The sequence below is a fragment of the Staurois parvus genome, unplaced genomic scaffold (assembly GCF_062004578.1).
Source record: "Staurois parvus isolate SC_StPar_1 unplaced genomic scaffold, SC_StPar_1.0 ptg000445l, whole genome shotgun sequence".
Classification (NCBI taxonomy): Eukaryota; Metazoa; Chordata; class Amphibia; order Anura; family Ranidae; genus Staurois; species Staurois parvus.
In genome coordinates, this window is record NW_028318241.1 from 2456760 (window position 1) to 2482730 (window position 25971).

Sequence of the window (25971 nt, forward strand, 5' to 3'; positions counted from 1 at the left end):
TCATTTGTGGAATTGGAGATATTTTTTGTAGCACTACCCCAGGAGCAGCTCCTGAGTTTAACTGGTTCTTTCCCAAATTGGTGCACAAGTAGCCAGGCAACAGCAACAGTCCACTCACACAGGCTTACTGAATAGTCTAAGGTGGAATAGTCTAAGGTGTTTTTTTAAGTTTATTTGCTTGTAGAAATTGTAAGGAGGCTCTGGGGGCTGCACTTTGAACTGGATACCACTCTGCAAGGGTCTACACCGATAGACTGATCTAGTTCCAGGATTCTGTAAATAGAGCATTTTTCTGTGCTGGACCTCAGTTCATTGTCCCCAGCCTTCAATATATAGACTGTTCCAGTCTACCATTACTTGTGTTAAAAGTTACTTCATGGTCCCCTGTTGTGAATCTACAGACTATTCCAGTCTACCATTATTTGTGCTACAAGCTACCTTGTGGTTCCAAACCATGAGGACATGGAGTGTTCCAGTTTACCTTTACCAGTGCTAAAATCTGTCTCATGGTTTATAGTTGTGAATAATACACTGAATTGTGCACTCTGTTGACTGTCCCAAATCTTAATGTTTTGGGATATCACACACCCCTTCATCCTCCCCCACTTCCCGCAGCTCACAGACCCATTCCCTCTATAGAGAAGAATGAGGGACCCCTCTCTTCAGGGATCCAGACTATTTACCAGCCTCCCAGCCACCATCTGGACATACCTCCCCAGGGATTGGCTAGGCCCTGCTTAATATTCAAACTGATCATTTGAATTCTCATTTGAGACTTCTTCTGGAGGTAGGGGGAAGCAATCAAACTCCAAACCTGTGAAGACCTGAACAGACTAGACCAAAAAATTACTGCTTCCCTGTTTACAGAAGGAGCCCAAAACTAAATTTACCTTGCAGTCTAACTAGGAGGTTGCTACATTTTCATGGTCTGAAATTCTTGGATTTGCAGTATAACACGTGCAAAAACACCTTCATATTTTAAGGTCCATCTTATTTGGTGAGTGCGCCTTTCTGAAGGTGGTGGAGTTTAAAGAATGGATCACTCATGGTGTTATGAACATGTGAAGATGTATAGAAATAGGTGGTGGGTCTTTAATAGACTCTAGTGAAGTGGATACATTTTTTGGGACTTTAACCTCCCTAGCGGTGTGATTATGTCAGCATTTCTGTGCTCAAAGCGGTACATTTTTTTGCATGGAAATATGTATTTTTTTGTTATTGTAGGCCTGTAATTTTTAGGAATAACTCACTGAAATCTGTCTGAACAAGAGTCTAGTAAACATCCCGGGTATGTTAAAATTTGAAGTTCAGAAAAATTATGGATAGCGCCACAGAAATGAATAAATCACTCTAGTGAAAAAAATATGAAATATATGAAAATATATAAGCTGCAAAACCTAACCTTAAAAGGTGCATATAATAGTGATGACGAAGGTGGTGACAAAATGCGTAGGGAGGAGCCTGCGGATATGGACGTTCCCGAGCTGTCAGCTTCTGTGCATGCTGGATGAGGCTGGGTTCATTCATTGATAACTGAGAACGCTGCGTTTGCTGGTGTCGGCTGGAACACCGATAATTATAAGTGCAATGGTTTTTTAAATAAAATATGGTTTTAATGGTACTGCACCATGAGTTTCTCCTGTCTTAAATCCCGAGTACTGTTCTGAACATTTGAAGAGGCGGTGACTACTAAGGATATTTACCCAAATTGCCGAGTATTCCCTGCAGAGTATTGCTCCCAGATCCTATGGATAGAGTCTACAGTGCTGCTTATTCTCCTGCAGAGTATTGCTCCCAGAGCAGAAAGCGCTTATGCTGATTTATAATTTGATCAGCATATTGCTCTGGTGAGTTCATTTAATTTATCTTGGTGGATTTTGTGCACGGTGAATTTTGTTGGACACTGAGAGCTTTATTTTTGAACATTATCGTGACACAAAGTTGCATTGGTGTTTGGACTTTATATCATTCACAATTTATTTGGACACTAATTATATGTTGTTGATACATTTATAGTTTATTTTGGTTTATAATATGAGCGCAACCTGTGTTTTTACATGTTAAAATTTGAAACACGAAATCATAAATTATAATTTAACAAATAATCATAAAAAATAATAATATAATAATAAATTTAATTCAATAATATAATCAAACCAAAAACACTGAAATTTTAAATGTAGCACCAAGTTTGCACATCACTGAGCAAAGTTGCAAAATCGTTTTCAGTGTCTGATGTCGAATTTCCCCATGAATCATTATCACTGAATTCTGCAAGTAGTTCTAATTTACTATCGCTGTTCTCTAGCTGGTCTAAAAACGCTTTTGACCTAAAGGGACGCTTTTTGGACGCCATGGACATTTCTCAGTTTCCAGGCAGAAAGAACGGTAAAAATGCAGGCAGGGCACAGGACAAAGCACTCGGGACAAAATGTATGTGAAATGGTTTGATACAGTAATGTTTTACTATGTGATTTTAGTGTATTTAGTGAATGTCACTTTTTCACATTTTTAAATTTCCTGCCGTTCCATCCCCATATGTCCTGACGTCGCAGGGAACGGAACCCAGAAGACAGATGCCGGCATCGGCTGGAGGACATTGCCGGGGACACTGCAGGAGGGACATCGCAGGAGCGCAGGACAAGGTAAGTGAAGAAGAGATCCCGGAGCAATGCTGCAGTGTATTCCTGAGTGTAGCTCGGGGTTACCGCTTGTGGTGCTGAAACGTTACCCCAAGCTACACTTGGGAATACCTCCAGGGAGGTTAAATATATAAGGAACATTATATTTTTCTTATTATTTTTTATGATAATGCACTATGCATGTAAACACTAATAGATTTATATTATTAGTTTGGTTGCTTTAGGTATAGCATTAAACATTGTTTTGTATATTTTGTTTTAGATATCGCAGTACTGTGGGTATTAGGTCCTGTAAACGTGCACTGCTATAGGTGCCCAAGTAGAAATTAATATTCAACAACTCTTACTGTTTTATAATATGTAAGACTTCTCCAGGTCCTCCCCCATCCTCTGGAACTCACTACCCCAATCCATCAGACTGTCACCTTCCCTCCTCACCTTCAGGCGCTCCCTGAAAACCCACCTCTTCAGGGAAGCCTACCCCACCCTCACCTAACTGCTGCTCTCCTTCATTCCTCCTACCACTCCATCCCCCACAGCCACTTCCTCCTGTACCACTACCCCCTCCCTCCCAGATTGTAAGCTCGAAAGAGTAGGGCCCTCTTACCCCTCGTGTGCTGTTCGTAGCTGCTGTAATGTTTCATGTATTGTCCCCCCCTCTATTGTACAGCGCTGAGCAAACCCTTTGGCGCTATATAAACTCAATGTAATGTAATGTAATGTAATACTGTTAATGTGTATCGCGTCATGGATTTGATCTTGGGGAATTAAGTTCCAAGCATTCAACCATTCAGAATTTTTTTTCAATTGAATCAGAGTCCCTCTGTGCTGATAGGATAAGCATTTTAATTTTAGGGTTAACCTTAGCAGAGTATACCCATTCAACCAAGCATGGCAGGAGGCTAAATTGAAATCCATTTCTGCACTAATAGTTTCTTTTCTAGGAATAGGGGTCTACTTGGGCCTATTTTCAAATACAGGTTATTTTTCTGTAGAAGTATGAAGCGCAATATACAGTTACAGTTTGGTGGCAATACGTATACTGAATTTCAAAGTTTTATATCTGTAGCAGGTACAGTACGGGGTGGGCCTAATACCCAATTAAATACCGAGGGATGTCTGGTGCAGAATATACAGTTGTGTTTTTTTTTTTTTTTTTTTAATTTAAATATTTATTAAATTTTTCATATTAATACAAAAGTCCCAAAACAGGGAAAAAAATTCTCAATACAAATAAACATTTATAACATTTCTATCTTTCCCTTATTAAAAAGATCTCTTTTCTTTCCCATCCCACTATCTCCCCTTCCCGCCCCTCATCCCCCCTCTTCCCTCTGCAGACTCCAATCCATTCTGATCTAATAAGGCTTATCCATTTTATTGTTAACCTCTTAGTTTATATTTTCTTATATTTCTCCTTCAATCTTGCTCTTTCCCACTTTTCCCATCTCCTAGAATACACTCCCATCCTATCTTCATGCATATGGTATGATTTTTCCATTCTACCAATCTGGTCCACTCTGTTAATCCAGTCTTCCTCCTTCGGTACCTCGGCTCTTCTCCAAAACTTGGGTATCAGCCCTTTCGCTGCATTCAAGAAGTACCAAATACCTGAATCTTTATGTTTATTTACAGATGTCTCTACCTTGTGTAGGAGACACGTCGTTGGGTCTAACCCTATGTCAATTTCGGTTATTTCCTCAATCAGTTTAACTATTATCTTCCAAAAGGCCTGAATTTTCGGACATTCCCACCATATGTGAAACGCCGTGCCAATCTCTCCACATCCTCTCCAACACTTATTTGAGTTTTCCCCATTCATCTTATGCTCTACACTCGGTGTAATGTGCCATCGTGTCATACACTTGTAATTAACCTCAACCTCTCTCATACTAACATTATCGTGTATCAATCTAAACATCTTTCTTTGTCTATCTTCGTCGAACTCAACTCCCATGTCCCTTTCCCATTTTGTAATAAAAGTTAACTTTGTGTTTATGTCTAATTCTGTGAGTATTCTATACACTTTTGAAATACCGTGTTTCCCATCACCTCGTGTCCCCAACAACCTTTCAAACATATTCCACTCCTGTTTTATTCTCAGGGGTTTCGGTAAATTTCCAATAAAACATTTCAATTGATGATACTTCCACTCATCTATTCTAATAAAAATATCTCCCTTCTTCTCTATTAAATCTTTAAGTGATCTCAGTTCCCCTTCCACCAAGACATCACTCAGTTGGGTGTCCTCCTTTCTAAACCATCTCCCTGATATCTTATTCTTTCCCGGGGGGAAATACTCAGTATTTGTAAGAGGCATTAATATAGAATTGAATTCCCATTTCATATTTTTGTGTAAAGTGTCCCATATCCTAAAAACATTTAATGTGTACATACTTGTGCTTTCTTTAATTCCCCTAAACTGTGTTGGGACCCATATCATCTGACTCAGTCTAGTGCCACTAAGATCATTTTCAATTGTTACCCAACTTTTCCCCTTATGGTTAAATGTCCAGTCATATATTCTTGCCAAAACCACTGCTTTATAATATCTCTTGACATCTGGTAGACCCATTCCCCCTTTCTCTTTAGTCCTACTCAATGTTTCATATGCTATTCTAGGTTTCTTATTCCTCCATATATATTTTGTTAACATTCTTTTCATTATCTTAAAGAAGGCCTCTGGAATTTTAATTGGTACCATTTGAAATCTATACAGTATTTTAGGCATAATTACCGTTTTGACCAGGTTTATACGTCCTATCCAGGCTGGGTTTCCTCCTTCTAATCTTTTTAAATCTTCCCTGATCTCATTTATCAAAGATATATAGTTTAATCTATACAAGTTCTTGAGTGAGGCAGTAAGCTTTATTCCTAGATACTTTATCTCTTTTTCTCTCCATATAAAGGGGAATTCTTTTTGTAGTTTTTCTTTTTCATTCTTTGATATATTAATATTCAGGATCTCTGTTTTCGTTGGATTAATTTTTAAGTTTGAAAGTTCACCGTACTCCTTCAGAATCTTCATTATATTTGGGAGAGTTATTCGAGGATTCCCCACATAGAACAATAAGTCGTCCGCAAAGGCCGCTACTCTATGTTCTGTGGATTCTATCTGTATTCCCTTTACCGATCCACTATTTCTTATTATTGACAACAGAGGTTCGAGTGACAATACATATAACAGAGGGGACAGTGGACAGCCCTGTCTTGTCCCATTAGACATTCCAATGGGTTCTGATCTCTCCCCGTTTACCGTGATGATTGCAGTAGGCTCACTATATAATTTGCTTATCCACTCTCGCATTCTATCGCCCATCCCCAGCACTTTTAAATTATCCATCATGAAGCCCCAGTCCACTGTATCGAATGCCTTCTCTGCGTCAATCGACAAGAGCACCACCGGGTCTTTCCCTTTTCTACTCTTCTGTATAAGCATCAGGGTTCTCAAGCCGTTATCTCTACCTTCTCTCCCTGGTACGAAGCCCACCTGATCTCTATGGATCCATTCAGGCATCAGATCCCTCAACCTGTTTGCTAACACCTTTGCATACAGTTTAGTGTCAGTGTTCAGTAATGAAATAGGTCTATAGCTGGAGCACTGAGATGGATCTTTTCCTTCCTTATGAATAAGTACCACATGTGCCTGCAGGGATTCTCTCCTCACTTCCGTCCCACCTCCCAGAGCATTCATATATTTCTCCAGCTTGGGTAGCAATACCTCACTGAATTTCTTATAGTACCTAACTGTATAACCATCCGGGCCTGGGCTTTTTCCCCCCCCTGTGCTTTTCAATGCTCTTTTAATTTCTTCCTGGGAGATTTCTGCATCTAGGGATTTCAACTGTACTTCACTTAGTTTTGGTAATCCCGCATTTTTTAAGTATGTCATCTTTTTTTTATTAATTTCCTCTTGGGCTTCTTTTAGAGGGCCTTGGGTACTGATATTATATAATTTCTTATAATACTCCGTAAACACTTTAATAATCTCTTTATTTGAGTGGACCAACTCCCCCTTTGAACTTTTTATCTTTTCTATGTAGTTCCTATTTTTCTTTTTATTCAAGGCTCTCATTAAATATCTTCCTGGTCTGTCTCCCCATCTATATCTTTCGTTCAAAACCCTGTTGTATACTCTTCTCTTCTCCTCCTCCATCAACCTCTCTAGCTCATCTTTTTTATCCACTAGCTTCTGTCTCGTATCTTTTGTTATTTTCTTCTTATGGATCTGCTCCAGTTCCAATATTTCTTTTAAGAGCCTACTGACCCTCTCTCTTCTTTCCTTTTTTTTCCTTGCACCTGCCGCGATCAAGATTCCTCTTATAAATACCTTGTGGCTTTCCCAAACTGTAGCTATCGATACTCCCTCTGTTTCGTTCTCCTTAAAATATACCTTAATCTCTTTCTCGATTTTTTGAACTATATCCTCATCCAGAAGAAGAGCCTCGTTTAACCTCCACCCCAATCCTCCAGTCCACCTTCCTCCCCATCTCATTTTCATCACAACCGGAGCATGATCCGAGAACGTCCTTGTTTCTATGTCGATTTTAACCAGATGATCTATCAGTTGGTGGTCTATTAAGATGTAGTCTAATCTCGAGTATATCTCGTGTGCATTCGAGAAGAAGGAATAGTCTCTGTCTTTCATATGCGTTATTCTCCAGGTGTCCACTAGTTGGTATTCATGCATCGCTTTTTTCAAAGCTCTCAGAGACCTACTCCCCTCTCTTTGCACAGAAGAGGTATTATCCTTTTGTGGGTCCATACAGAAATTTAGGTCTCCAGCTACTATCAAACGCCCTTTTTTAAATTCCATTAATTTTTTTAACAGACCCTTCATATATATCTCCGGATTTTTATTAGGACAGTATATATTGGCTAAAGTGCACTCAATCCCCTGAAGTTTACCTTTTAAGAATAAAAACCTCCCCTCCGGGTCGGTTCTTCTATCCTCCAGCTCAAATCTCATATTCTTTGCCAAACCTATTGCAACCCCTTTTGCTCTTTTAATTGGAGAATCTGCATAGTACCATGTTGGATAGTATTTGGATCTCAGTTTTACATTTGCCTCTATCTCAAAGTGTGTCTCCTGTAAAAATACCACTGACGTCGCCCTATGATGTAACTCATTAAACAACCTAAATCTCTTCCCTGGGCAACTCAGCCCGTTCACATTATATGTTATAAACTGTATTTCTTCCATCGTTCCCAATTGGCTCCATCTCTCTTCCTGATTGCCTTTTCCTCTTTATCTCTTCTGTCTTGCAGAGTATTGACCCCGTACCTCCTCCCCTCCCTCCCTCCCCTTCCTCCCTCCCACCCAGCTTCCATCCCTCCCAACTTCCCTCCCCTCCCTCCCACCCCCCCCCCTCTTTTTAGGCCTACTATTTGCCTACTAATCATTTGTGGAAATACAATCCACCTTTGATTTAATCTCAGGGCAGAAAAAGTAAAGAACTCCACCCATGGACAACTTTTCCCCCTTCTCCAACCTCCCCTTCAACCCCTAACTCCTCCCTGAATATCTCAATAATAGTGGTTAGGAGACGGTTGGGAGATGGCAGAAAAAAGACAGGAGGGAGAGAGAGAGACAAAAAAAAAAAAAAAAAAAAAAAACCCCACTTTATCTCTCTCCCTCTCCCCCTCCCCCCCCCCTCCCCCCGCCTCCTCCCTCCAACAGGCTGCCAGCGCTCCTTTCCTTTTATTCTAATTTCCCAGTGTTCTTCTTCCCAACCAGGGATCTCCAGTCTTTGTAGTTTAAGTCTATCACAAAAATACTGCAAATCTTCTGGGAACCTGAGATATGCTGTAGTTCCATTTCTCCACCCTATTAGGCACTCAGGGGTCCCCCATCTATATTGGACGTTCTGTTCTTTCAATCTTTCCAATAGAGGTCTAAGGATTCTCCTTCTCCACAGAGTCTCTGATGACAAATCCGCATATATCTGTATTTCTTTTCCTTCGAACATGATTACTGATTTTCCCTTAATCCTTTTCCAAATTTTATCTTTATCTAGGAAGTCCCAAAATTTAACAAGTATATCTCTTGGCCTTTCCTTTCCCAAATTTCCTTGGAATTTTCCTTGTCTGAAGATTCCTTCCATTTTAATCCTTTCCATATCAGTATTGTCCATTATGGAGTTTAATATTTTACAGACCACCTCTTGCAAATTTTCTCCTTTTGAATTCTCTGGGACTCCTCGTATCCTAATGTTTCTCCTCCTATTCCTATTTTCTTGTATCTCAGTCTTATAGCGCAGTTTTTCTTGGGCTTTCCCTATATTGGTTATTTCTTTTTCTAATTCAGAGATAATTTGGGATTGTTTTTTAACTTTTTCCTCCGTTTCTTCCACTCTCACCAAGAGATGTCCCAGATCATTTCGAATATTTACAATTTCTTGTTTTATTGTTTTTTCCAGACCTTTAAACATTTCTGCCATTTCCTTTTTATTTGGTATTTGTAACTCTGTCTCCATCACTGTATTAGCTGATGTTTGTTGGCTACTAATGTCAAGGCCTAGTGATAGTCTAGGGCTACATTCCAGACTTAGGTCTACTTCTCCTTTTCCACTATTACCCTGAGATCTTTCTGGAGTTATGTTTCCCTGGGAGGTATATTTTTTAATGGTACCGGTCTGAGTCCCTTTAGGCCCACTTCCTTTTGCATTTTTATTTTTCATTCTTCTATGAGTCTTATTCTTCTTTATAGGCTCGGGGTTATGGAGAGACTATTATTAATAAACGAATCGCACCTTATCCACTCACTTGGTTTTCACACTTTTCTTTCGTTTACCCTCTTCTCTTTTCCACTCCTTTACATTCCCCTGTCAGGGGGGGTCCCCTTTTTACTCTCATACACTTCTTCCCCTAAACAGTTTACAACAGGGGACCATATTTATCAAGTGTCGACCAAAGTCACTCACCCTCCTCGTGTCACTCTTCCTCTCGTGACCCGGCTAGGAGCTCTCTTCCACTGTTGTTCGGCTGGGCAGTGTGTACATTTAGGGGGCTCCCAAGTGTATCATCCGCCTTTGTCTCTCCAATCCCCTAGTGCCTCTCCTCCTTCACAGGCAGGGCTCCAAGCAGTGGGCCAGTCAGCAGGACGCCGGACAGTGGGCCACTAAGTATGACTCCATATAGTTGACCAGCCGTCAGGTCTTCGGCTAATAAGCCGGCAAACAGATCTCCGGGTAGGGACCGACCACCAGGACTCCGAGCTCTGGGTTTAGCATACAGAGCTGCAAACCGTGAGCTAGCTAGCAGGGCACCGGATAGTCAGCCGGCAAACAATGGTCCGAGTATTGGACCGGCAACAGGGCTCCAATTAGTGAGCCTGTAAGTCGGGCAGCTGCTCTCCTTCCGCACCAAACACCGGCCGGCTTCCTGGTCTCCCAGCGGTGCTTAGCGGCTGACCACGTGGCCACACCGCTCCTCCACGTCTCCCAGAAGCCAGACACGCCTTCACCATCGAGCACCGCAGCCGAACCCCTTCTCCCAGATCAGCTCTCCCACAGCGCTTCAGTCTATCCAAAGGGGACCACCATGCTGCAGTAAATTTTCCCACTATGCTTCCCCGTTACAGGTAGGGGTTTGGGGAGGTCGGGTGGAGGAGCTTGTCCGAGAGCTCCTACATCGGGCTCTCCTCAGCCGCCATGGTTAGGCTCCGCCCCGGGTCAGAATATACAGTTGTGTTAACCTGAAAGTTGATGAGAAGGAAATCTGTGGAATCACCTACAGAATTTTACTTTGTGTAGGAAATTTGGAGGGCTTTGGTGATGTACTGGTTATTGTATGTAATGTAAGGGGTTATTAGACTTGTTAATAGAATAAAAATAAAGGCAAACTTGTTTTGTTTAGCAGTCTAGTTTTGGATGGTGTCACGGACTTGGGGCCGTATGAGAACCATTGCCTGGAGAACTCTGTGTTTTATTGTGTTTTCAAGTTATCCAGGAGAAGGTGGTCACTAGTTGAATTTTATGCCCATCTGGACTTCCATCTAGCCATTTTCCTTCCATGTCGATCTTTTGGGACTTTGTTCTCCTTTTGGTGGGATGTGTGCCGATCTAATTACTGAGAGGGAGCTCGCTTGACACCCTTGAAATTTCAACGTTATATCTCATCGGGGCTTGGTAACTGTTGCTTGGTTACTCTACAAACGTCAACAGGTTTTTTAACCAGCTGTCACTCCAAACCTGTCCACAGAATATGTCCCTTTTTGGATCATATCATCTGGGGGTCTGGGGCAATCAATTGGTATACTGGGATTGCCGCTGCTCCCTCAGGATCACCCCAAAAGAACTATCATAGTAACATATGGCTTCATATGCATAATATATTCCTATGTGGGTGCCGGACTGTCTGAGATGGGCATTGTCTGTGATAATGTGATTAGATCTTATCTGATGATTCTCTGTATAAATGCATTGTGTTTCTCTAATAAAGGAGTTCTTGTTTACTCCAAAAACTAGTGTTGTCTAGTTCGTGTTTCAGAGCTTGGGAAGCAGCTTCTTGGTGGAGATACCTAGTTGGGGTGTCCGTTACAGATGGTTTCTGGATAACCTCACCAAGATTCCTCATTCTACTCCAGCAGCCATGGATATAACATTAATAAATAATGGCACTGTACTGTACTCCATTGATAAATTCCTCCTAATGCCAAATTAACAAAAATGGAATAAGCCAATTGTGAGGCAGAGACACCTCTATTACAGAGGCAAACTGCAGCTGGTTGAGTGTACCAGTGCCTGCCATTATGGGCAAAGTTGTCCTATAAAGCTGAAGCTTAGTCTGCTTTCATTTTGATTTCCCTGGTTCCTTTCTCCATCCTCATCAGCATGCTTATGATTTTTTTTAATACAACCTTCTTATTATCATTATATACCTCATTTTAGACCCAGTGACGCATTATCACTGGATCTCTGTGCTTCCCCATGCAATGCAGGCAGATCATAGATAATGGGAGGGGTTAGCAAGAAGCTGTACATAGCTTCCTGAAGACATCACAGCACTGAGCCTCACTACTCCTCTCAAGAAATCTTAGACCTGATGGAAGCAGTAGGTTGGCTCCTGGGAGGACGTATGCAAATATTACAATTCCTTTATGGTCACGGGTCAGTCTGTAAGAGTGGGCATTCCTAGGCAGGCATGTAGACCTCCCTCGGTAACAGCCACATATGATGCTAAGTCTCCATGATTGAAAGGACTGAAATTGAATGAATGAAAAGGAAAGTTTAGGAAACAGTAGGGCTGGGGGAAAGAACTAGATGATGCTGGATGTCCTCCAGACAGGAAATGGCTTTGTCTGACATGCTACAGCTTCTAGTGCATAGCTGGAGACGCTCACTGTGTGTAGTAAATTCAGAGTAAGCAATTTCAGCACCAGAGAGGAGCCTGTACATCTGTGCAAGACTGAAGGTAAGGCTGCAGTCCAGATTTAAAGTGGTTGTAAACCTCAGACATGAAATATGAACAAGGCATATCACTCTATAGTGTGCACTTAAGAGCAATACGAGTCATTTCTGTCTTCTGCTTCATTTCTCTATCAGCATGAATCACTTCTGAAAAGTTTTCCTGACACCAAGAGAAAAATGATGACAGGGAAGGGAACTCCAGCTGATTTCTGCCTCAGCTCTGTTTTTGTGAACTATGTGGAGGGGGGGGGGGTTGTCTCTTCCCTCCAATGAGATCTCAGAGCTCTCCTCACTGAGCTCTTCTTCAGTATGTAATTTCAATTCTCCGCCCCCTTTTTTCTGAACTCTAAGACAAGCTTTATAAATTTAGCTCTTTGAATAAATGTAGAGAAGAGAAGACTGCAGATAAGACAGATACAATTTATGTAGGAGAATTTGTTTCATCTCTGAGGCCAGTCACTTCACTGGGTATACAGCCACTTTAAAAAGAAATATATTCTAACCTTTGGCAAGAACCAGTGAAATTAATACTATAATATTGACAGAGTGGAAGGAATCACTGTACTAATAGACAGTCATTTAAATACAGAACATTGTACTAATTCTTTTTGGTTTTATACATTGATCCAGAATACTGAAAGAAAGTAAAACTCTGGAATCCTGTGTCCACTGATGTGGGAAGAGAGAATTATATTCACATTTTCTGTAAGGTTAGAAGTGAGTAATTAGCTATTGATGCCTTGCTTATTAGCAATTCCCTGACTCAGACCTGTGACCAGGAAGCTGTCATGTTATCTATAATATTCTAGCTTACTTGGTTGTCTTTGTGCAGATAGAGACTTTGCTTTGAATTACGACATCCAACCAGAATATTCTCAGAAATCTGCAGTCAGCTGTATGCATACGATTACTGGACCTCATCACAGTGCATCAAAGTCCTAACTTGTATTGAGTCACATTTATTATTAAAGGGATAGTTCACCTTTACCAAAACACTGCCTACACAGATAAGGGGTAATTGTAGATAAAAACAAACTGCAGTTCTGACTAAAGTTGAATAATGTCCTTGCTATAGGTGTAGGTCATTTACATACTTCACAAAGCCTGACTTGAATACTCCCAGGACGTTGCTAAGTGAGGCCTAGTCGTTACTACTCACCTCCTCCATCACTGGACTGAACGCTGAGCAAGGGCATGTGAGGGGGTTTGAATCACTGAAAAAGCTCACTACTGTGACGGAAGAGGTGAACATTAATGACTAGACCTCACCAGGCTGGCTATAGGGCACACCAGGCATTTGCCCAATGGGCTGGGGGCCATAACAAAAGTTGGCTGGCTTGAAGGGGAGGGGGGGGGCGGCTTATATAGAAACCGATCCATCCATTTTCCTCCTGCCACCGCTGAATGACCGCTTCTCCTCCTCTCTGTCCTGCAGGCATTTTGTGGAAATGGACGGATCGGTTCCTCTATATGCTGCCCCTCCTATCCATCTTCTTTCTTCTGCCCTTAGGCCCCTGTCCTCTATCCTGATCCCCTATGCTCTCTCCAGGCCCCTGTGTGCTTTCTCCCACCCCCCCTCCTCCCCTGCAGCGCATCCAGGTTCTTTCCTCCCCTCTCCCACTGGCTGCTGTGGGGGATTTGTCAGGATGGAGAGGGGGGAAGGGGCCAGTAAATATGCCATTTCCAGGCTTCTTCCTTGTCTGAATGGACAGTCAGTGATCGATACCATTCATAACTGAGGCATAGTAAATTGTTTACTTCAGTTTATGAATGAAGGGGAAGCTCTTTACAGAGTTATTCTTGGCCATTCATGGATGATGGAAATTGAGGGCTATGTCTTCAATCTCCTTTCTCTGTCTCAAAGGTGAGATGTCAGGGGTCTGTTTAGACCTCTGATATCTCACTAATGTCCCCCAACAGGGCTCCTACAAAAATTGTCAAAAAATAAAAAAAAATTAAAAAATGGTAAAAAAAATAATAAAATAAAAAACTACTGAAACAGTGGCATAACTACCAGGAGGTCACACTTGCGACTAGGCCCTGTTTTTCTGCCACCAGGCTCCAAGGGAAGAGCTCCTTGGCTCAGGGTTGCTCACAATGCTCGAGCCTATTTTTTTTTGTCCCAGTCTGGACCTGGGCCTCACTTAGCAACATCCTGGCAACGTCTTGGGAGTTTTCCAGTCAGACTTTGGGAGGTAGTAAATGGCCTACAACTATAGCAAGTGCATTAATTGGTCAGAGCTGCATAGTTTGCTTTTATCTACAAACACACTTTACTTGTATAGGCAGTTTTTTTGTAAGGATGAACTAACCTTTTAACTAAAGTTGGACTGTAGGGTGTTAGCACTCTTACAAGGAGTGTGATACTGGAAAGAACAGAGCTGCTGCAGACATCACATAAACACTGATGAATCAGCATCCATCATCCATTCTTTTCCCAAATTATCTTGTTAATTAACGTAATGATACAAAGAAGCAGCAACAGATATGACTGAGAGCTCAGGGACAGAAAATGAGGATGAATCATAGAAGGTATACAAGTGTGTCTGACCTCGCTAAGAGCCTTTTTTATGTATCTTTCTTGTTAATTATGTCTGCTTCACAGCCCTAAGTGCGTTTGTATATATGTGTGTATCCATAATAACACAGCCCGCAGATGGGAAGCTCAGTTAACGCCAGTTGGCTGTCAGCCCTGGAACATCCTTTATTTAATGTCTACATTATGGATTTTATGTATAAAACAGGTTTTTTACTCAGGAGCGTGTATGAGGTGGCCATTTTTGCCCCTGGAAATATTCAAAAAGCCAGTATAGTTTCTAGCAGGCATTCCCAATTGCCATGGCAACCCATCCATAATCCACCAAACAAGAAACAGAAACATAGTTCCTGTTTCTTGTTTGGTGGATTGTGTGTATGTTGTCATGGTAGCAAGGGTGCCCCCCCCAACCAGTGTTAACCACTTGAGCTCCAGAGGATTTACCCCCCTTAATGACCAGGCCTCTTTTTGCTACTCGGCGCTGCACTAATTCAACTGATAATTGCGTGGTCATGCAATGCTGCATCCAAACGAAATTTGCGTCCTTTTTTTCACACAAATAGAGCTTTCTTTCGGTGTAATTTGATCACCTGTGCGCTTTTTATTTTTCACGCTATAAACAAAAAAAAGCCAAAAATTTTGAAGAAAAACAATATTTTTTACTTTCAGCTATAAAATATATATAGTAAACTCAAAGTTGGTTATAAATTTAGGCCAAAATGTATTCTGCTACATGTTTTTGGTAAAAAAAAATCCCAATGATTGTATATTGATTGCTTTGTGTGGAAGTTATAGCGTCTACAAACTATGGTATAAATACTGCAATTTACGCCATTTTTCTGCTATACAGCGCTGTGCTAGTTTAACGGACAATTACGCGGTGGTGCAATACGGTACATAAATGAAATTTACATCCTTTTTTTCCCCACAAATGGAGCTTTCTTTTGGTGGTATTTGATCGCCTGTGCGGTTTTTATTTTTGCGCTATAAAAAAAAAGGAAAAAAAAACAATATTTTGGACTTTTTGCTATAAACCATGTCCAGTAAAAAAAAAAATGCAAAAATCAAATTTAGTCATAAATTTCTGCCAAAATGCATTCTGCGACATGTCTTTGCTAAAAAAAAAAAACAATACGTGTGGCGGGAAAGATACTGGGATTTTTAGGGTTTTTTTTATAGTAATAATGGCGGCGATCAGCGAATTATGGCGGCAATCAGGGACTTATGGCAGCGACCAGCGACTTATGGCGGGACTGCGGGACTGCGGCGGACATTCTGACATTGGGGGGTACTGACTTGGGGTCACTGACATCCCCAAAAAGTGCAAAAAAAAACCACTGACACTGTACTAATGTCAATGGGGAGGAAGGGGTTAACTTTATTTTGCAGGGAAGGGTTATAGGAGTGAGGGGAGTGTTTTACTAGGGGGCGGGGGGTGTGCTGGACAGGACAAGGCTGATCAAGAGAGAGAAACTCTTCTTTCTCAATCAGCTCATCCTCGAGCTGTCAGGGAAGTGACAGACAGCACAGCTACTGCAGCTGTGCTGTCTGTCACTGTTTGCTGCCGATCGCCGGGAAACAGCTGCTAAGGACCGGCTGTCACCCGGCGACTCACATCTGCGGCGGTGATCGGCGGGACAGATAGGGCGGCATTTTGTTTACAAAACACACGTTTTAAAGCGTGGTTTTGCCTGCGAGTGCCACCCTGCCGCCGTATATCTACAGTGGCTGGGCAGCAAGTGGTTAATTTTGTTGACTAAAATATTTTGAGTGATGAAATTAACACTATTTTAGTCAACTAAAACTGAGAACATTCAGATGACTAAAATACAACTAAAACTAAAATGGAATTTTAGTCAAACTATAGCTAAAGCTAAATCAAAATTTGATGTCAAAATTAACACTGGTTATGTATCACAATGGCTAAATCTGTGTCTATAGTACATGTTTTAAACCTTAATACCATAAATAATTACATGTTATTAGATTTTTACTCAAGGATTATATAATGAATTTTGAAGTTCTAGAGAAATACTTAACCACTTCTAGAGAAATGCTTGACCTCCAGAAGATTTAACCTCCTTCGTGACCAGGCCATTTCTTGCTTTTTGGCACCGCGTTAGTTTAACTGGCAATAGAACGGTCATGCAACTCTGTACACAAATAAAACATATTTTGTCCCACAAATAGAGCTTTCTGTTGGTGGTATTTAATTACCACTGGATTTTTTGTTTTTTGCGCTACAAACAAAAACAAAAAAAATGATAATGTTAAAAAAAACTATATTTTTTACTTTTTGCTATAAAGCATATCCTATAAAAAATTTAAAAATAAAAATTTTTTATAAATTCAAGATAATATGTATTCTACCACAGTACATATCTTTGGTAAAAAAAAAATCTCAATAAGCATATGTTGATTGGTTTGTGCAAAAGTTATAGCATCTACAAACTATGGGATATATAATGGATGTTTTTTTACCAGTAATGACAGCAATATCGTGACAAGCATTCTGACAAAAATTTACACTTTGTAGGAAACAGTGACACTAATACTAATAAAATTAGGCACTGTCACTGCACTAATGACACTGGCTGGGAAGGGGTTAAACATCTAGGGCAATCAAAGGGCTAAATGTGTGTCTAACCAGTGTTTATGTGTGTACAGTGTGCTGATTTCACTAATGGATGTGCTGGATTTTATTCTCTGCTTTGCATGGAAACAAAATCTAGTACATCCCCAATGACAGGATGGAGTTCTGCACTATTTGCATATGCAGAGCTCCGTCCAGTATGTTTCCTTGTCAATCAGAGGGTGTCGGTGCACATGTATTGGCTGGCACCAGCTGATCGGCTTCTGCTGTGACTAATCACAGCACAGCTGGCGCACCAGCCACGCACGCTCCCTACTTGCAAATGCTAGATCACGTACTAGGCATGTGATCCAACCCAGGAGAGCCGCTCTGGGGCCATACTCCTACAGCAGGTGGAAGGCAAGGGGTTAAATAATGCATTGCATTTTAACTGCAAAAAAAATGTGCATTTATTATTTTTGTCCAAAAGGTGAACTATCCTTTAACCACTTTCTGGACACTTTCAGCCCCTTCCTGTCCAGGCCAATTTTCAGCTTTCAGTGCTATCACACATTGAATAACAATTGTGCTGTCATTCAACACTGTATCCATATGAATTTTTTAGCATTTTTTGAGACCGATAAAACTTTATTTTGGTGTTATTTATTCACAACTGGGATTTTTATTTTTTTTTGCTATATAAATGAAAAAGTCCAAACATTTTGAAAAAAATTTGTTTTTCTTATAAAATTTTGCAAATAAATAATCTTTCTTCATAAATCTTGGAATACATCAAAAATGTATTCAGCTATCTTTTTAGTAAAAAAAAAAAAATAACCCAAACTAGTTTATGACCAAAAATTATAATTTTTCTAAATTATTTTTACATTTTATTTTATTACTAAATGTTTTTTTAACATACTGTCACCCTAGCAGTATGTGAAGATTTTTTTTTTTTTTTTTTACACTGATTGCTTTTACACCCATAAAGGATGTAAAAGTAATCATTTCTCCTTCTCTCTGGCTGCATTCTTGCAGACATTGATAAATACTGTGAGAGCTGTGATTAGTCACAACTTGTCACATGGTACAAGGCTGTTGTGAATAGCCTTGCACCATGTGACCTCTGTGATCATTCACAGATTTCTCAAATAGTAAGCAATGATGTCAGCAAGTGATATCTTGCTTACTACTATTCATGTGATCACTGATTGGCCAATCAGTGATCACATGATCGGGACCTCACACAGAGGTCCCGTACAGCGATCGGACACAGCGGGCACCGAATTGTGGTAATGCACTCTCCCAGGCAGCGCACACAGACAGGGAATGTGGGAGGACGTTTATAAACGGCCACCCACTCCTGCACTGCTCCCTTCCGTCTGTTTATGTACATGGGCCAAACAAGAAGTGGTTAATACCATAAATAATAACATGTTATTAGATTTTTACTCCAGGAGAATATAATGAGTTTGGAAATTCTAGAGAATTGCTTCAATAATGCATTACAATTTAACTAAACCCATTAGATTTTAGTTGACTAAAATTATTTTAGTCAACTAAAATGTACTGGAGATTTTATTCGACTAAAATACAACTAACACTAAAACAGTTCAGATGACTAAAATACAACTAAAACAAAAATGGGATTTTTGGCAAAAGACTATGACAAAAACTAAACTGAAATTTGACGTCAAAGTTAACACTGCCCCCCACCCAATAATAATCATACCACCTTATGAATGTTTCCGGTGATCCTGCTATACTGTGCCCCTTAGACACTCCAAATGCCATCTCATATGGCAATTTTTATGCGCCCTCCCCTCATGCTAGCATGCCCTTCATATACGTGATACTTTTTGATTAGCATTTGTCCTCACATCTGATATTCTTAATGTGGTCAAATATGATCTCTGCATTAATGAATACTTTGAATAAAAGCTTGCTAGGCAAGAAGGCGCTTTCATTTCACTTGAGCTGCTCATTACTGACCCAGGATGTGGTGAGGAAATGATTAATGTAATTTAAACTGAACGGAAATATGAAAACAGTAGCATATTGTAGCATAATTAATTTTGACATTAAGGAATAAGTGTAATTTGCAGTAGCTGTTCAGAAGAATAGAAATGGCAGGTTGTCTTCCAATACAATGGGGTTGATTTACTATGGGTAAACAGACTGTGCACTTTGCAGTTTCCTTAGTAAATGTAAATGTGGTAAAGCTTCACTTTGTAAAAAATACCAAATCACATGCAAGGAAAATATTAAAAAAAGCATTTTTGCCTGCACATGATTGGATGATGGAAATATGCAGAGCTTCACCTCATTTACAAACCTCTGGGGAAAATGAGTTCAACGGCAATTGCAAAGTGCACTGTCTATTTGCCTTTAGTAAATTAACCCCAATATCTGTATTAGTGCTGCCTGCTCACATTGATGGTTGCTCTGTTCAGAGTGGACATATTAGTGTTATGTTATAAAATCTACATTTAAAAATGAACTGTATGTTATGGAGTGTTAGGCCCCTTTCAGATGGGGCGGACCCGTCCGTGGATCGGCCTGCTCAGCAGGGGATCTCTCCGCTGATCCCCGCTGAGCAGGCGCTGCGACAGAGCGGACACAGAGTCTGCCCGCTGTCTTCTATGAGTTGGTTAGGTGGAAACGGAATGCTAGTCTGTTTCCATCTGACTGCCATCCGATCTGATCCACTAGACGGCTCCCCATCCATTTGTTTTTGGCGTAAAGGACCAGATGCCGGCGGGTGTCGGCAGACACTTGTCCGCTGACACCTGCCGATCCATAGAGGTCTATGGATGCTTCCATCAGGTCCGCCTGAAAAACTGGCAGGTGGACCTGATCAGACAGTCTGTGTGAAAGGGGCCTTAAATATAAGCATGGCCAAAACTCTTTTGGACATACTTCTTCGGTGGGTCACAGAAGTGCACGTAGTTCTGTACTTCTGTGATTCAGATTCCACATTCAGCCTTGATGTGTTTCAAATGCAGTGCGCATATACATAAGCCCTATACCCACATTCTGCATGGAGCACCATTGCAAGTCTAAATACTTCTACACTTGTATGTGAAGAGTAGAAGCCAAAGCAATATCATAAAGATTAGAACATTTCAAAAGACCAATAAGCCTATGCATTGCTCTTATCCACTGAAAAGCAGCTATAGACACCCAAGAAGTACAAGGCATGTGATGTGCAAAGTATAAATCATATATGAAGAAACTAGTGTCGTTTTTGCTACTCACTAGTAAGCACCCTTAGACTGCTCATATTACCCATAAATACAAAACTACCATGACTAGTGATCTTTCCCTTATCCCCCAGTCTTCCACAGAAGCCCACAGAAAGTAAAAAGTGGTATCAGATAAATGAAGTGGAACTCATCCAAAATCACTAAGCTGAAATAACTACAATGAAAGCCAAGACATAGTATTTGAAGCAATAAAGTGAAGAAAGGACATGTTCTGCATCTAAATAAACCATTGTCCACAGCTGAAGAATTGAGTACAAATATTTTCGTCTCGGACCATTCTTGTGGTCACCCCCAAATCCCAAACAGAGAGTAGATACAGTTATTTTGATGATGGTCTCCTGAAATATGCTGTCTGCATATTTAACATATGAAAATCATATTCATAACTTTCATATATATTAACTTTTGGTTTAGATTTTTCTTTAGCCTTCATCTTCTGGTATTATTTCCAACTCTTTTTTTTTTTAAAGTTGAATATTTAATTGCAATTCCTATAAAATATATTCAGTATATTTGTTTGTAATTTTAATCTTTCTTTTTTCTTCAGGTGTCAGAAGAGGCTCTTTATTCCAAATCGGAAGAACAAGATGGGACTGATAGGGACATGGAGCCGTATTTAGTAAGAAGGCTTTCATGTAGGACTATTCATCTCCCTCCTTTGGCTTTTAGACTGGCAGAACAAGCAGAATGGGACAAGAAAGGAGATTCCGAAAACCCACAACGGCCAACTTCACTTGCACTGAGGATACCGCCATTGATTGCAATTACATCTGCAGACACCACAAGGTAGTGCATGGATATTTTTAAAAAAAGTTTTATAAATTGTTTTCAGTGAAAGTATTGGAATTTGTTCTGGACATATTTGGCCACTGCTTTGTGCTGCATTGAGTGCTGCCTCTTTAATGCATTCACATTAGCAACTGGAGTAGCAATTCCAGATTTATTCTAGTATACTACTTTCTGGTTAAAAAAATGTTGTTATAGCTTTTAACAGTTTTATGAGCACAATACATTCAACAGTGTTATAGTAGTCCTTCAAGAGATTGCAAACAATAACTGATGTTGCTAACAGGGTTTTCTGGGTACCCAATGCCATGCATGGTTTTAATCAAATTCAGGAAATGTTCTTTTAATAGAATTTTTCCGTTGTGCTTGGTCTATGATCTCATTTGTGTTATTTGTGAGTTTTCTATTCCAAATTGAAATGCACTGGTTTTAATATGTAAGTCTAAAATGGGGGGGGTGGGGGCACAGTCTCTGATGGGGGTGCTGCATTGCATAAATGCACCTGTCTCCTATCTCCACTCTTAACTAGGAAACGCATTGACTCCTGCTGCTTTTCTCTGGGTAAACCTACCTATCTCCACTCTTAACTAGGAAACGCATTGACTCCTGCTGCTTTTCTCTGGGTAAACGCACCTATCTCCACTCTTAACTAGGAAACGCACTGACTCCTGTTAAATTCAGAACAAATAGTGTATTTATATTTGTATATATGTGGACCAGTTCTCACCTCTAGCTGCACCCGTTTTATGACTGTAGTCTGTTTCCTGAGAAACATCCCCCACTATTCATGTGATCCTTATCAGCTTCTAATTGGGGTGGAGTTGAATTGTTCATTTGAGCATCTCCCTATAAATTTAGATCAGCTCATGGAGGGAGATCACTGATGGGGGGGCACAGTCTCTGATTGGGGTGCTGCATTGCGCGAGCGCTGTGTTGATGGAGTGCTAAGAAGAAGCAGTTAAACACAGCAGGAGAACTAAAGCAGGAGAACTCAAGCAGCAGGGAGACACAACAACAGCAAGAAACTCTACTGCATGCTGGACAGACTGGAAGCAAACACCCTGGGAAACATCTCTTACAAGTCTGAGTGCCACTCCGAGTACCTTTTTAATATATCCCCTCTACTCCTCCTTTTCATATTACTTTCTTGTGTTCCCAAAATCTCATTTATTTACCCCTCTGCTCCACCCCAAAACTTGTACATCTCACCCTCACTGCTACCATCTCCCTACTACTGCTCTTATCACCTCCTGCAGATACTTCACTCTCCTGCTGACCCAAATACCAGGCCTGGAAGGTATGTACGCTCATGTACATCCCGCTCCCATGTTACTTTCCTCACCCTTCTTCTTTTCCTAACCTCTGGGGATATCTCCCCAAACCCTGGTCCTTCACCACCTCACTCACCCACTAGGCACCCTCCTACCCCCATGAACCGCCGCAACCCCCTCAACCTTATACCTGTCCCCCTCCTTCCCGCATCCATCCCTCCACTCTCGTTCAGTTGCATTGCTGAACTCTTCTCCACTTTCAGCTCCCTACTCTCTCCCACCCCACCCCCACCCAGTACCTCACTCACTGCCCACGAAATTGCCAATCACTTCCAAAATAAGATCGACGCAATCCGTAAGGACATTGCCAATGCTCAACCTACCTCCCCACCTAGCCTCCCTCCCACTATAACCCCATCAACTCTCCCCTCCTCTGACCTCGCAACCGCCCTACCCCCCACCACACCTAACGTCCCGCACACTATAACCTCCCCAACACTCCACTCCTTCAGCCTTGCTACCACCGAGGAGGTCACTAAGGTCTTCTCAGAAGCCTACCTCACCACTTGCCCCCTTGACCTTGTCCCCACACAACTCCTCCGGTCACCCTCCTCCTCCATCCTACGCTCCCTCACCCACATCTTCAATCTCTCCCTCTCTACTGGTGCATTCCCCTCCCCCCTAAAGCACGCGCACATCACCCCCATACTCAGAAAACCCTCCCTGGACCCCACTAACCTGAACAACCTTAGACCCATCTCCCTGCTGCCATTCACTTCCAAGCTCCTTGAGCGCTTACAGTTGCAAGAAAAAGTATGTGAACCCCTTGGGATTACGTGGAGTTTTGCATGAATTGGGCATAAAATGTGCTCTGAACGTCATCTAAGTCACAACAATAGAAGAACACAGTCTGCTGAACATAATACTACACAAACATTAGATGTTGCCATGGTTTAATTGCACATAACATGTAAACATTCACAGTGCAGGGAGGAAAAAGTATGTGAGGCCCTAGCTTAATGACTTCTCCCAGAGCTAATTGGAGCCAGGAGTGAGCCAATTTTGACTCCAATCAGTGTAATGATATTGGATGTGTTGCTGACAGCTGTCCTGCCCTTAAAAAACACACACCTGTTTTGGGTTTACTGGTTTCAAGAAGCACTGTCTGATGTGAACCATGCCTTGCAGAAAAGAGCTCTCAGAATACCTACGATCAAGAATTGTTGACTTGCATGAAGCTGGAAAGGGTTACAAAAGTATCTCCAAAAGCCTTGATGTTCATGTGTCCACAGTAAGACAGACTGTCTACAAATGGAGAAAGTTTAGCACTGTTGCTACTCTCCCTAGGCATGGTCGTCCTGTAAAAATGACTGCAAGAGCACAGCGCAGAATGCTGCATGAGGTAAAGAAGAATCCCAGAGTGTCCGCTAAAGACCTACAGAAATCTCTGGCATATGCTAACATTTTTGTTGACACATCTACAATAAGGAAAACATTAAACAAGAATGGAGTACATGGGAGGATACCACGGAGGAAGCCATTGCTGTCCAAAAAGAATATTGCAGCACGTTTGAAGTTTGCAAAAGAGCACCTGGATGTTCCACAGCACTACTGGCAAAATATACTGTGGACAGATGAAACCAAGATTGAGTTGTTTGGGAAGAACACACAACACTATGTGTGGAGAAAAAAAGGCACAGCACACCAACATCAAAACCTCATCCCCACTGTAAAACATGGCGGAGGGAGCATCATGGTTTGGGGCTGCTTTGCTGCCTCAGGGCCTGGACAGATTGTTGTCATTGATGGGAAAATGAATTCCAGAGTTTATCAAGACATTTTGCAGGAAAACGTATGACCATCTGTCCGCCAACTGAAGCTCCGCAGAGGATGGGTGATGCAACAGGACAATGACCCAAAGCATACAAGTAATTCAACAAAACAATGGCTGCAACAACACAGAATACGCCTTCTGGAGTGGCCCAGTCAGAGTCCTGACCTCAACCCGATTGAAATGCTGTGGCATGACCTTAAGAGAGCGATTCACACCAGACATCCCAAGAATATTGCTACACTGAAACAGTTTTGTGAAGAGGAGTGGTCCAAAATTACTCCAGATCGTTGTGCAGGTCTGATCTGCAACTACAGGAAACGTTTGGTTGAGGTTATTGCTGCCAAAGGAGGGTCAACCAGTTATTAAGTCCAAAGGTTCACTTACTTTTTCCTCCCTGCACTGTGAATGTTTACATGTTATGTGCAATTAAACCATGGCAACATCTAATATTTATGTAGTATTATGTTCAGCACACTGTGTTCTTCTATTGTTGTGACTTAGATGACGTTCAGAGCACATTTATGCCCAATTCATCCAAAACTCTGCGTAATCCCAAGGGGTTCACATACTTTTTCTTGCAACTGTAGTCTACAATCACCTAAGCGCCCACCTCACTGACAGCAACCTCCTCGATCCACTACAGTCTGGCTTCCATCCCCTACACTCCACCCAAACCACCCTACTCAAAATCACTAATGACCTGCTAACCGCCAAAGCTAATGGCCACTACTCAGTCCTCTTAGTCCTCAAATTTTCCACGGCCTTCGACACAGTCGACCACCCCCTCCTCCTTAATAAACTACACTCCGTCGGCATCAGAGACTCCACTCTCTCCTGGCTCTCCTCCTATCTATCCCAATGCTCCTTCAGCGTTACCTATAATGCTACCACCTCCCCCTCTTTCCCCCTCTCTGTTGGGGTCCCCCAAAGCTCTGTCCTCGGGCCCCTTCTCTTCTCCATCTACACCTCCTTCCTCTGCAAACTGATACACTCCCACGGCTTCAACTATCACCTCTACGCCGATGACATGCAAATTTAACTCTCCCCTCGCCTCACCCCTTCAGTCTCCGCCCGTATCACCCACCTACTGAATGACATATCAGACTGGATGTTGCTCCTCAAATTGAACCTTTGCTCAAATTGAACCTTTCCAAAACCGAGCTCCTGATTTTCCCCCCAGCCCTATCCATCACGACCAACAACGCCACCATCAGTCCCACCCCGCAACCCAAAGTCCTAGGTGTCACTCTAGACTCAGACCTGTCCTTCTAACCCCATGTCCAATCATTGGCAAACTCATGCAGGCTCCACCTCCGCAACATCTCCAAAATACGTTCGTTCCTAACCCCAGACACTACTAAACAACTCGTTCACTCCCTTATTATCTCACGTCTGGACTATTGCAACTCCATTCTCACCAGCCTACCTCATCGCAGACTATCCCCGCTTCAGTCTATCCTGAACTCAGCGGCCAGACTCATCCACCATACCAACCTCTCCGCTTCTGCCAACCCCCTCTGTCATTCCCTCCACTGGCTCCTGATTGCCCAACGCATTAAATTCAAACTACTAACACAGACATACAAAGACATTTATAATGCTGCCCCAAACTGCCTCACCAACCTGATACCCAAATACCACCTTCCCGTAATCT

General features: G+C 41.6%; 1 protein-coding gene across 1 annotated transcript in view; it reads left to right on the forward strand.

Moving 5' to 3' along the window:
- The window catches only part of LOC149453628 (3',5'-cyclic-AMP phosphodiesterase 4D-like), a 511850-nt gene extending 490634 nt beyond the window's left edge, over window positions 1-21216 (forward strand). The window contains exon 3 of the mRNA XM_089688034.1: window positions 20974-21216. Within this exon, the coding sequence (XP_089544160.1) occupies window positions 20974-21216 (243 nt within the window). The remainder of the gene's footprint in view (window positions 1-20973) is intronic.
- The last annotated feature ends 4755 nt before the right edge of the window (window positions 21217-25971 follow it).